General features: G+C 48.4%; 1 protein-coding gene across 4 annotated transcripts in view; it reads right to left on the bottom strand.

Moving 5' to 3' along the window:
* The window catches only part of CERK (ceramide kinase), a 47,125-nt gene extending 36,294 nt beyond the window's left edge, over window positions 1-10,831 (bottom strand). For all 4 annotated transcript variants that reach the window (XR_012623649.1, XM_074827713.1, XM_074827715.1 and 1 more), the window contains exon 1: window positions 10,575-10,831. Coding sequence is in view for 3 of the 4 variants with exons in the window: in XM_074827713.1 (XP_074683814.1) it covers window positions 10,575-10,713 (139 nt within the window). In the remaining variant the exon portion in view is untranslated. The remainder of the gene's footprint in view (window positions 1-10,574) is intronic.
* Between the last annotated feature and the right edge of the window lie 1,434 nt (window positions 10,832-12,265).

The raw sequence follows: 12,265 nt of genomic DNA, 5'->3' as shown, positions 1-12,265 counted from the left end.
TCGCTGCCTGCCACTCCCACAGAACACCTCCTGAGTTAATATGTAAACTCACTCAGAACTCCAGTCAAGGTTTGTTCATTCATCACTGCCAGCTATATCTGCAGGCCAAATTCCTCCCTCAGACATGGGTTAGCTCAAAGCAACACAGACATGTGCAAAAGCATACAAACATCACTGATTTGGTTTAAATAAACAGCATTTGGTTTATTTTAAAAATTCAGCTTAGGCCCATGGATGCAGCAGCATTCAGAATTAATTTATTAGTATACTCTTGTGACTTGAAAACATTAACAACTTTTCTTTCACCTAGAAGCAAGAAAATAAGTACGTTTTCTATCAGAAGGTGCACTGCAGTGTATTGATCATGGACCAGAATAAGAGAAGATGGTGGATAGTGACATAGAGTTACAGAGAATTCACATCCTGGGGTAAGGGGAAGAAAAAAAGCTGTCATGAATATATGATTTAATTAAAAATGTGAAAGAGTCAGAGATATCTGAAGGCCATGATTTCACAATATGCAGCCATGTATAGGGAAATCGGCTTTTTTTTTTAGAAGTAAATCTTCAAGTACTTTGTAAACTAATAGACAATAGATCAGTTCCTAATACGAACAGACACACAGTTGCTACTTCACATCACATATCTGAATTTGAACCAAATCGCAGACATTTGAACTTGGATCAGTTTGCATATTTAGATCCTACTACTGAATGTTTTCCCATTGATTAATTTTTTTAATTTTCAAATTAAATCTTTTCAACTTAACTATCACTATTTCAATGGTAAAGCAAGAAGTAAGATGCACTTCTTCACCTTAAGGGAAAAAAAAAAACACCAAAGAGGTGTATGCTGAAAAACATGTATTGTTTAATGTAGTATGCATCTATATTTGAATTCCAAAGAAACAATGCCTTCTACAGCTATTATTCCCTGCATCCCACTGGTTCAATGTAGTCAGTGGAACTGCCTAGAGAAAAACATGGTTCAGATTTGTACATGTGCCCATTGCCATTTGGGAACAACTGAAGAAAATTGACCTTCAGTAAGGATATGCCAACACATCACAGGTGCTGGACAGACCTTGATTCTAAGCAGGCCCATCTCTGTTGTCTCAGTACTGTATTTATCAAATTGAGAATTCTTTAGAATCCACAACATCAGAATGGCATCAGTCTTGTGAACGTTAGTACTGAGGCTTCTTCAAGTGGTTGTTTTGGGGGGAAAGCTGGAAAAGACATGCCAGAATTCTGAAGGGAGAAACAGAAGCTTTAAAAGAAAGTGCACACAATGAGTGAAGGCATACAGTCCAGTGCCTAGTTGGATCATCCCCTTCACGCTTGTACTTTACAATTAAAAAACCAGAAAAATGTCAAAAGAGCATTTCATTCTGTGTTTGTAATCCCTTAGTACTAGGCATGATGTAGTCTTAGCCAATACTTCTAAAATACCTATAAATACATATGTACAATACATAATTTGCTATGAAATTCGATACATAAAGTTTTATCACATGGTACTTGAGGAAAAACCTGACTGTGCCATCAACATGAGGAAATAATAAAACAGTTGATCTGCCCAGCTCTGCAGATCAACTAAATCTCACAGTGAAGTCTTACAAGGTTGAAAAATAATCTTCTTCAGAATATTTGAAGATGAAGGCATGCCTAGGAAAAAAAGGTGCATAGCTAAAAGTAACAGAGAAACACATGAAAAATTTCAGATAAAAATTTTCCCTCTAAGTTCAAACAAGTCTAACCAACCCAACAACAGGAAATGGGAACCCCATTACACCGAGGACAGAACTTGAAAATATGATGCTGTTAAACAAGGTTTAACAGTAGGAAGGAAAGTAAACAGTATTTAGGATTTAAGGTTTTAAAAACATACCATAACATGAACAAACATTTTGTGTTTTTGTTATTGTTGGCATCTTCTCGATGATAGCATTAAAAATAATTCTTCTGAACTAATACGTCTTTATTCACAAAATGCATTTTGTCAGAATGGGTTTAACAAAAAAAAAGTATTTTTTAACATAATTGTACAAAGATGAGAAAACACAAGAATCTCCCCATATTCTGTAAAACTATATTTTCCTGGACAATAGGACAAAGTCTCTGTTGTTTCTTATCTGTCCCTGAATTTGGATGCAACAGGGAGAGGTAGATATTTCAACACTTCTACAATACACCTAACTATAGGTCTAGTTCCTTACCTGTCAAAGCCTGAAAACCTTGGCAAAATAGAGACCAAACTATTTTTATTTCTGTAGCTAAATTCAAGACAGTAATAAATACTCAGAAAATAAGCAGCCCTCACTGAGTTTTTCAGTTTAAAGACAAACTGTTTCACTGTAATAACTACCTATTAAACAAAAAATATAGCACTTTTATACTGCATAATTAAGTCTGTATTTAGGCATACTGCACAGTAGTCACGTAGTCAAAGGCTAAATGGCAGAAAGATAGCAATCTTGGTCAAGCAACTCCTCTGAAATTATATGCTTCTAACTAACCATCTTCCATATTATAAAGGGTTTTTTATATACTGTCATGTATGTTGCTCATATTTCCAAAATAATTGTAGAGAACACCATAAGCCATCCCAGGTCGTAAAAGAGCTTAAAGACAACAGAGCAGGAAAAATATAAAACTGTGATAGTATTGAAGACTACAAAGCCCTGGGCGTACAAGCAAAAAGTTTTGATGCTCAAGTTCTCTTTTCTTCCATTCTACCAGTTAGAGGAAAGGGTGCCGCCAGAAACAGACATATAATGCAAATCAACTTCTGGCTTCATGGCTGATGCCATCGTAAGGATTTTGGCTTTTATGACAATGGGACATTCTCCAATGACTATAGCCTGCTAGGGATGGATGGGATCCACCTGTCTAGAAGAGGCAACAGAATCTTTGGCAGCAGGCTGGCCAACTTGGGTGAGGTGGGCTTTAAACTGAAGGACTTGCTGGGCAGGGGGAGGGGTGTCTTAAGTGGCAACACTCACGCCATTGCAATCAACTGGAGAATAAGCCCAGCCAGCTAGAGCAGTAACAAACGTTGCTTAGCTGCCTCCCAAGATGTGAGCCAAAAGATCATCCACCTCAAGTGTATGTATATCAATGCATGGAGTCTGGGGAACAAACAGGAGGAACTGGAACTCCATACCCAGTCAGAAAGTTATGGTATCATAGGAATAACTGAAACATGGTGGGACAACTCACCTGACTGCAGGATCACAATGGATGGCTATAAGCTGTTTTCATAAAGGCAGGCAGGGGAGAAGAGAAGGAGGAATCACACTCTATGTTAAGGAAAACCTTGAGTATAAAGTCAGCTACAGCGATTGTGGAAGTCCTACTGAATGCCTCTGAGTCAAGATCAGAGGGGTTGTCTCCAAGGGGGAATCTTACAGTAGGCATCTGCTATCAACCTCCAAACCAAGACGATAAGGCCAACGAAGCAGTATTTGGGTCACTTAAGCTATAGGTTAACAGAACCTGGTTCTTATGGGTGACTTCAACTACCCTGACATTTGTTGGAAGAATAATTCAGCGGCTACATGTCATCCATATTCCTGGAATGCATAGAGGACTGCTTCCTCATACAAATGTTAGATGTGCCAACCAGGAATGAGGAATTGCTCGACTTGCTACTCATAAACCAAGAAAACCTGCTTTGTAATACCTCACTTAGTGACAGCCTTGGCTGCAGTGATCACAATATTATGGAGTTTGGGATCCTGCTGAGCATGCTGAAGGTTAGTTTCAAGACAGAGGTTTCGGATTTTAGAAGAGCAAACTTCAGCTTGCTCAGAGCTCAGTTGGGAGGGATTCCACAGGAAGCTTCCATGAAGAATAAAGGAGTTAGGGAGTGCTGGGACTTTTTCAAGAATATTCTTCTGGAAGCACAAAGTTCACCCCCTTTAAAGGGAAGTAGGCAGAGCAAGAGACACCCTTGGCTTAACTGCGAGCTTCTGAGTCTGCTCAAAACCAAGAGAAGCATACTAGAGATGGAAAAGTGGACAAATACCCATTGAGAACTCCAAGGGCATTGCCACAGCATGCAGAGAGGCAGTTTGAAGAGCAAAAGCCCAGCTCAAATTGACATTGGACAGAAATGTCAAAAACTACAAGAAAGGGCTCTTCAAGTATATAAACCACAAGCAGAAACAAAAGGAAAATACTGGTGCTCTGTGGAACAGGAGAGGTAAATTAGTCACCAACAACACTGACAAGGCAAACGTTCTCAACACTTTCTTCACCTCTGTCTTTACCAGCACTGTTGGGCCCCAGGCCTTGGGAACAAAATCCCAGGTTGATGCAGACAGACCCACTGTCAGTGAAGGAAGAGTAGGTATGCGAAATATTACAGGAGCTTGACCTCTACAGATCGATGGGCCCTGACGTTATCCACCCGAGGGTTTTAAGAGAGCTGGCTGACACTGTTTCAAGGAAACATCTTTGAGAAGTCATGGAGATCGGGGGATGTCCCAGAAGACTGGAAGAAGGCTAATGTCACCCCCATCTACAAGAAGGGCTTAAAGAAGGATCCAGGAAATTATGGGCCCATCAGTCTTACTTCAATCCCTGGGAAAGTCATGGAACGAATTCTCCTGGGAGCGAACACAAGTCAAATGAAGCACGTGATTGGGAAAAGCCAGCTTGGAGTCACCAAAGGCAAATTGTGCTTGACAGACCTGATCACCTTTTAGGACAAAGTGACCTACTCAGTTGATGTGGGGCAAGCAGTGGATATAGTCTACCTGGATTTCTCCAAGGCTTTCAGTATGGTTCCCCACAGCCTCCTCCTAGAGGAACTGACGCGCTACGGTCTAGACGAGTGGTCCGTGCAGTGGGTGGGGAACTGGCTGACAAGCTGCACCCAGAGGGTGGTGGTAAATAGCTCTTCCTCAAACTGCAACCTGTCACAAGTGGGGTCCCCCAGGAATCAGTACTGGGCCCAACACTGTTTAATGTCTTCATTAGCGATCTGGATGATGGGGTCAAGTGTACCCTGATGAAGTTTGCTGATGATACCAAACTGAGTGGGGAAGTGGACACTTTGGAAGGGAGTTCTGTTCTGTGACCACCTGCACAGGCCAAGGGCACTCATCCTACCTGATCCTCAGGGCAGGCAGTCATCTGAGAGCAAAGGCTGCAGCTCCGTTTGGGGTTCCACACCATCCACCCCAGCAGTGGCCAATGCCTCCCCCCAGACAGAGCTGTTGAAGGGAGAGGCTGCAGTGTCAACCTGAGACTGCGGGAAGTGCCTGGACCTTTCTCCTGGGGCAGGGACAGGCAGCAGACCTGCCTGCAGAAGGCGTGCCCAGGTGGAGGACCTCCTGCAGCAGGTGGCTGAGGTGCAGGTGGTGAGAAGGCTGTGTAGCATCAGAGAGGCTGCGAAGGAGTTAGATGGCTGGTTCCAAGTGCAGTCTGCAGTGGACCCACAGCCACACAGCCAAAAACTCTCCCACCTGCACACACAGAAGGGAGCAGGGCCAATAATGCAAAAGAATGGAAGCTTGCAACAACGAGGACCTGCAGGAGGAAGAGACTTTCCCCAAAGCCTGAGGTGCCCTTGCAGAACTGCTTCTCTGTTCTGCAGACAGAAGAAGAACGACCTGTCACATCAGGAGTAACTGGAGTTGAGTAACACAGCCCGATTCGCTCCCCGTACAGCAACCTGTGCAACTAAGAAAAGGTGACAGGTGATACTAGTAGGTGACTCTCTTCCAAGAGGTATGGGGGCACCCATCTGCTGACCTGACGCACTCTGTAGAGAGGTGTGCTGCTTACCGGGGGCTCATATCAGGGATGTCACTAAGAGACTACTGAGCCTTGTACACTCCACTGACTTATCTGCTGCTGTTGTTTCATGTAGGCACCAAGGATACAGCCAGGAGCAGTCTGAGGAGTATCAAGAGGGACCACAGAGCCCTGGGAGCGGCGGTAAGGGACTCTGGAGCACAGGTAGTTTTTTCACCAAGCCCCCAGGCAAAGGGAAAGGGTTTGAAAGGGCCAGTTGAATCTGGCAAATCAACAATTGGTTACGGGACTGGTGCCACAGTCAGAGGTTTGGCTACTGAGACCATGGAACTTGCTCTGAGAAACCTGATCTACTGGGGGCTGATGGGGTCCATCTGTCAGAGGAGAGGAAGAGCATCTTTGGTCATAGGCTTGCCAGAGTGGTGAAGAGGACTTTAAAGTTGCCGGGGGAGCAGAACCTCGATCCATCCCACTCCTATCAGTTCAATGCCAGCACCAGCAAAAGATGCCCAGAGCCTGGAGAGGGATCTCAGGTCAGCAGGAGAGCACCTGAAGAGCAACACAAAGGATTTCCAGCCAGTAATTCAGCTTCACCGGAGGCCCAGCTTAAATGCCTCTATGCAAACACACATAGCATGGGGAAAAAACAAGACGAATTAAGAAACGTGCACAAGCCTGGAGGGCTATGATCTTCCTGGCATCATGGAGAGGTGGTGGGATTGGTCTTTTGACTGGATTGTAGGCATGGAAGGATACAGACCTTTTGGTAAGGACAGGCAGGAGAGACAAGGAAGGGGTGTCATCCTCTGTTTATAAACACATAGAAGCAGCCTCATGTTCACAAGTCCTGGTCCTCATGAGGGACTGCAACCACTCTGATATCTGTTGGAGGGAAAACACAACAGGACACAAGCAATCCAAGAGGTCCCTGGAATGCATTGATGATAACTTCCTTCTCCAAGTGATAGAGGAGCCAGGGAGGAGAGGTGCTATGCTGAACCTTGTTCTCAACAACAAGGAGGGGCTGGTGGGGAATGTGAAGCTCAAGAGCAGCCTTGGCTGCAGTGACAATGAAATGGTGGAGTTCAAGATCCTTAGGGCAGTGAGGAGGGTGCACAGCAAGCTCACTACCCTGGACTTACTTCAGGAGAGCAGACTTTGGCCTCTTCAAGGATCTGCTTGGTAGAGTAGCATGGGATAAAGCCCTGGAGGGAAGAGGGGCCCAAGAAAGCTGATTAATATTCAAGGATCACCTCTAAGCTCAGGAGAGATGCATCTCAACAAAGAGGAAGTCGGGTAAAAACACCAGGAGGCCTGCGTGGATGAACAGGGAGCTCCTGGACAAACTCAAACATAAAAAGCAAGCCTACAGAGGGTGAAAGCAAGGACAAGTAGCCTGGGAGGAGTACGGAGAAACTGTCTAAGCCGCCAGGGATCAGGAAAGGAAGGCCAAAGCCCTGATAGAATTAAATCTGGCCAGGGATGTCAAGGGCAACAAGAAAAGCTTCTATAGGTATGTTGGTAATAAAAGGAAGACTAGGAAAAACGTGGGCCCTCTCTGGAAGGAAATGGGAGACCTGGTTACCCAGGGTATGGAGAAGGCTGAGGTATTCAACAACATTTTTGCCTCAGTCTTCACTGGCAAGGGCTCCAGCCACACCGCCCAAGACACAGAAGGCAAAAGAAAGGACTGGTAGAATGAAGAACTGCCCACTGTAGGAAAAGATCAAGTTTGATACCACCTAAGGAACCTAAAGGTGCACAAGTCCATGGGACCAGATGAGACACATCCATGGGTCCTGAGGGAACTGGTGGATGAAGTGGCTAAGCCACCACCCATCATATCTGAGAAGTCGTGGCAGCCCAGTGAAGTTCCTGTTGACTGGAAAAAGGGCAACATAATCCCTATTTTCAAAAAGGGAAAAAAGGAAGACCTGGGAACTACAGGCCAGTCACTCTCACCTCTGTGCCTGGCAAGATCATGGAGCAGATCCTCCTGGAAACTATGCTAGAGCACATGGAAAATAAGGAGGTGACTGGTGACAGCCAACATGGCTTCACTAAGGGCAAATTGTGCCTGACAAATTTGGTGGCCTTCTACAACAGAGTTACAGCATTGGGGGATAAGGGAAAAGCAACTGATGCCATCTACCTGGACTTGTGCAAAGCATTTGACACAGTCCTGCATGACATCATTGTCTCTAAATTGGAGAGACATGGGTTTGATGGATGGACCACTCAGTGGATAAGGAATTGGCTGGACGGTCACACTCAAAGAGTTGTGGTCAACAGCTCGATGTCCAAGTGGAGACCAGTGACGAGTGACATTTCTCAGGGGTCGGTATTGGGACCGGCACTGTTTAACATCTTTGTCAACAACATGGACGGTGGGATTGAGTGCACCCTCAGCAAGTCTGCCAATGACACCAAGGTGTCTGGTGTGGTCAACACACTAGAGGGAAGGGATGTGCCACCCAGAGGGACCTGGACAGGCTGGAGAGGTGGGCCTGTGCAAACCTCATGAAGTTCAACAAAGCCAAGTGCAAGGTCCTGCACATGGGTCGGGGCAATTCCAAGCACAAATACAGGCTGGGCAACGAGTGGATTGAGAGCAGCCCTGAGGAGAAGGACTTGGGGGTATTAGTGGATGGAAAACTGAGCATGACCCAGCAATGTGCGCTTGCAGCCCAGAAAGACAATGGTATCCTTGGCTGCATCAAGAGAAGTGTGGACAGCAGGTCGAAGGAGGGGATTCTCACCCTCTACTCTGCTCTTGTGAGACCCCACCTGGAGTACTGTGTTCAGTTCTGGGGCCCCCAACATAAGAAGGACAGGGACCTGCTCGAGCAGGTCCAGAGGAGGATCACGAAGATGATCAGGGTGCTGGAGCACCTCCCCTATGAGGACATGCTGAGACAGCTGGGGTTGTTCAGCCTGGAGAAGAGAAGGCTCCAGGGAGACCTTATAGCAACCTTCCAGTACTTAAAGGGGGCCTACAGGAAAGATGGGGAGGGACTCTTTATCAGGAAGCATAGTGATGGGATGAGAGGTAATGGTTTTAAACTGAAAGAGGGTAGATTTAGATTAGATACGAGGAAGAAAGTCTTCACTGTGAGGGTGGTGAGACACTGGAACAGGTTGCCCAGAGATGTTGTGGCTGTCCCCTCCCTGGAAGTGTTCAAGGCCAGGTTGGATGGGGCTTTGAGCAACCTGGTCTAGTGGAAGGTGTCCCTGCCCGTGGCAGGGGGGTTGGAACCAGGTGATCTTTAAAGGTCCCTTCCAACCCAAACCATTCTATGATTCTATGAACTATTTATCTGTTTAAGTTTGGGAACTTGCCTGGGACTGGAGACATCTGTATTCAAACCTTTCTCAGATAAACTTCTAGTCACCCCTTCTATTATTAGTTTCTTTCTGTCGCATTTCCTCCAACCTCTAAAGTGAGGGTGACAGCAGTTTTCCACTCTATAGTAGGTGCTGTGAAAGGAAGGATATTACAGATTTTCAGATGTTCACATACCGTACTAATAGGGCTATATTAATAATGGGAATAGTTACTATTTAAAAACCCCAAAGTGAAAGACTCTGACAAAATACCACCTTAAGTGTAGTAGAAAGCTTGATATACAGGTGTTTTCAGAAGTTATCCTGAAATTCTGTCAGGTATTTTCAGCAGTAACCTCTCCCGCTTGCAGTTTTGTAAGTGGGCACTATTCTAATTGCACAAAAGGGGAACCACAAACAGCTTTGTTACCTCATTATGAACTATTAGCGTACATTAAATACTTCCAAAACAATAAGTCACAAAAATTAAACTTTCTTTGAAAGTTTCCATGGAGCCCTCTAGAAAGCAAAGAGCTTTAAAAAAAAGCTCATTTGAAAAAAAAAATAAATTGCCCGAAACCCTGCCTCAGTATGAAAGCGTTTTTTAACCACAACTAAGTCATGTAACTAAAAATAAAAAAGTTGCTTTTAAAGCTCTGTAAGTCTCCTAGGTCCTGCTACGATTGATTTGAATACAACATTGCAAACTACACGCTGCTACTTACTCACAGTGCCAAGAAACAATAGGCTTCAGCTAAACAAATCTGTGCTTTCCGCATCCAGCTGCAGGGACGGGTTTCCTACCCTTGGTGCCAGACGCAGACTCTCAGGACAGACGCCTGAATTGCTTTCTCCGACAAACAGGGACCTTGCTGCACCCGCACGCACCGTGCGCGGCTCATCCCCAGCACCTTTCAGCTTTGTTCCGAGACTCACAAGCCGATTACCCGGCTGAGGCGCTCGGCCCGGCCGGCTGCCTGCCAGCGACAGTCCCGTCCCCGGCTTCAGCCCCCCCCGCTCCCGCACCGCCCGGCCCGGGCCCGCCTGGTTCAGCCGCCCTCCGTCCCTTCACCGCCGGACTCTGAACCCCAGAGCCGACTGCCGCTGCCGCCGCCACCGGCTGACACCGGCGGCCGCCCAGCCTTCGGAGGACGAACGGCGCCCTAGTACAGGAAACACTCAGCGCCGACACAACGCGCTCCGCGCCCCACGCGCTCGGGGCCGGCCACAGCCGCACGCCGCCACCCTCGGACCCAGCTCCGGCGGCGCCCAGCGGGGGCAGGCCCAGCTGCAGGCCGGCCCCGCCGCCCCCCTCCCCTCCCCTCCCCTCCCCTCCCCTCCCCTCCCCGCCCCGCCCCACGCCGCCGGGGCCGCTGCGGACGCCCTTCCCCCGCCGCTCAGGAGCGGCGGCCCCTCCGGCGGCCCCGGCCCGCGCGAGGCCGCGGCAGGTGCGCGAGCGGCCGCCCGTCCTCCTGCCCCACTCACCGGCGGCGCGGCGCGGCGGGCGGGGGTCACGCCAGGTCAGCCGCCCCCGCTCCTCGTCTAAGGTGACCTCCCAGGAGCGCTGCCCCAGCCCCAGCGAGGAGACCAGCCGGGGCCGCCGGCCGCCCGGGAGCTGCTCCATGGCCGCCGAGAGCCGGGCCCGCCGCTGCCCGCTACCGCATGGCCCGGTGGAGCGGGCGGCCGCCGCGGGGCGAGCCCGGCAGCTAACGGCGCCCCTGGCCCGCCGCTAGCCGGCCTGTCCCCGGGCGGGGCGCGGCGTCACCGGCTACGCCAGCGCCGCCGGGGCGGGGCCTGCGGGGGCCGCGGCTCCCCGGCCCGGCGACCGGCTGCGCGGGGCGGGCCGGGGCAGCGGGGCCGGGCGGCGAACGCCTTGCCGGCCCGCACCTGTGCCGGCCCCCTGCGGGCAAGCTGCCCGCGGCGCTGGAGGAGGGGGGCGGAGAGCGGCCCGGCCCGGCCCGGCCCGCTTTGTCTCCTCAAGCCGCTGGCGGGAGCCACGTGCTCTGCGACCCGCGGGGGAGGCTCGCCCGGCCCGAGCCCCGGGAACCGCCGGCGCCACCGGCAGTGCTCTGGGCGGGGAAACTGGGGTTGGCACCTTAACGTCTGCGGATTGCTTTCGTGCTTGTGCGGGAGGACCAAGCACCCATCACAGCGGCGACCAACTCTCCCCTCGTTGAGACAGCAAAAATGTAACAAACACATCTACCACAAACATCTGGGACCACAAACCTTTCGATCTAACCTTGCCCTCTTTTCCATAAAAACATTTTGGGTTTGCCTTAAAGATACTGACAATAATTCACTACGATGAAACTCTTAACTATTTGCTGCCTTTCAGGTCTTCCATGGTGCTCCTGAACCTTACCACCATAACCATCATCACATCCTACCCAAAATACAGGCCAGAGTGAGCAGCAGTTGCTCGGCCTCTGACCTCATTTCAGACCTACTGGTTCTAAACATTTCCTACAGAGGTTAGAGAAAAATGTCACTGGTCTGTTCTTACACGGGTCCAGCCTGAGGCCAGTTCTCTGCTTCATGAGGATGATACAGACACTCCAGCTGCCTTTGCTGAGAGTCAGTACAGGGATAAAAGGCTTCTGCACCTGAGCTCTGCTCTGAAGCTTGCAAGGTACTCTCATTCCATTTTCTGAAAACAAAGGAGCTGGGCACTGTCATCCAAGTTATGTGTTCAAGATAGTCTTCCTGTGCCATGGATACTTGTCATCTTCCACCTCAATTACTGCAACATTCTTTCCTCCAGCCTTTGAAGACATGATGTTGCCCCCTTTATTGTTGAAAATACCAAGGTATGCCACACTTTTCACAATTTCAAGGAACTCTTTGTTTCTGTCAGTTGTATTGCCCTTTACATTTTTTAATCCATCCCTCCACAAACGGCCATAAAGCATTTCATATTGAGGCTTAAAGTAAAGTTTGTTTGTTGCAAAAATCTGTTGTGACCATTAGTCTGCCAAATCCACTGCGGAGCAGCCATTAGCGTCTCACTGGTTCTTTGCATTTTGCCAGCTACGTCATTTGTTATCACCCCTCTTACACCTGGGTGGTACGATCCCTGGGCCAGGAACATACTTTTGTTTTGGGTTGTACCGTATCTAACACATTTCATTTCCATTATTTGTAACCCCCTCTGCAAGCCAGAACAGCTGTGTGGA

Source organism: Strix aluco, chromosome 5, assembly GCF_031877795.1.
Source record: "Strix aluco isolate bStrAlu1 chromosome 5, bStrAlu1.hap1, whole genome shotgun sequence".
Classification (NCBI taxonomy): Eukaryota; Metazoa; Chordata; class Aves; order Strigiformes; family Strigidae; genus Strix; species Strix aluco.
This window is presented reverse-complemented; position numbering and strand designations above follow the sequence as displayed.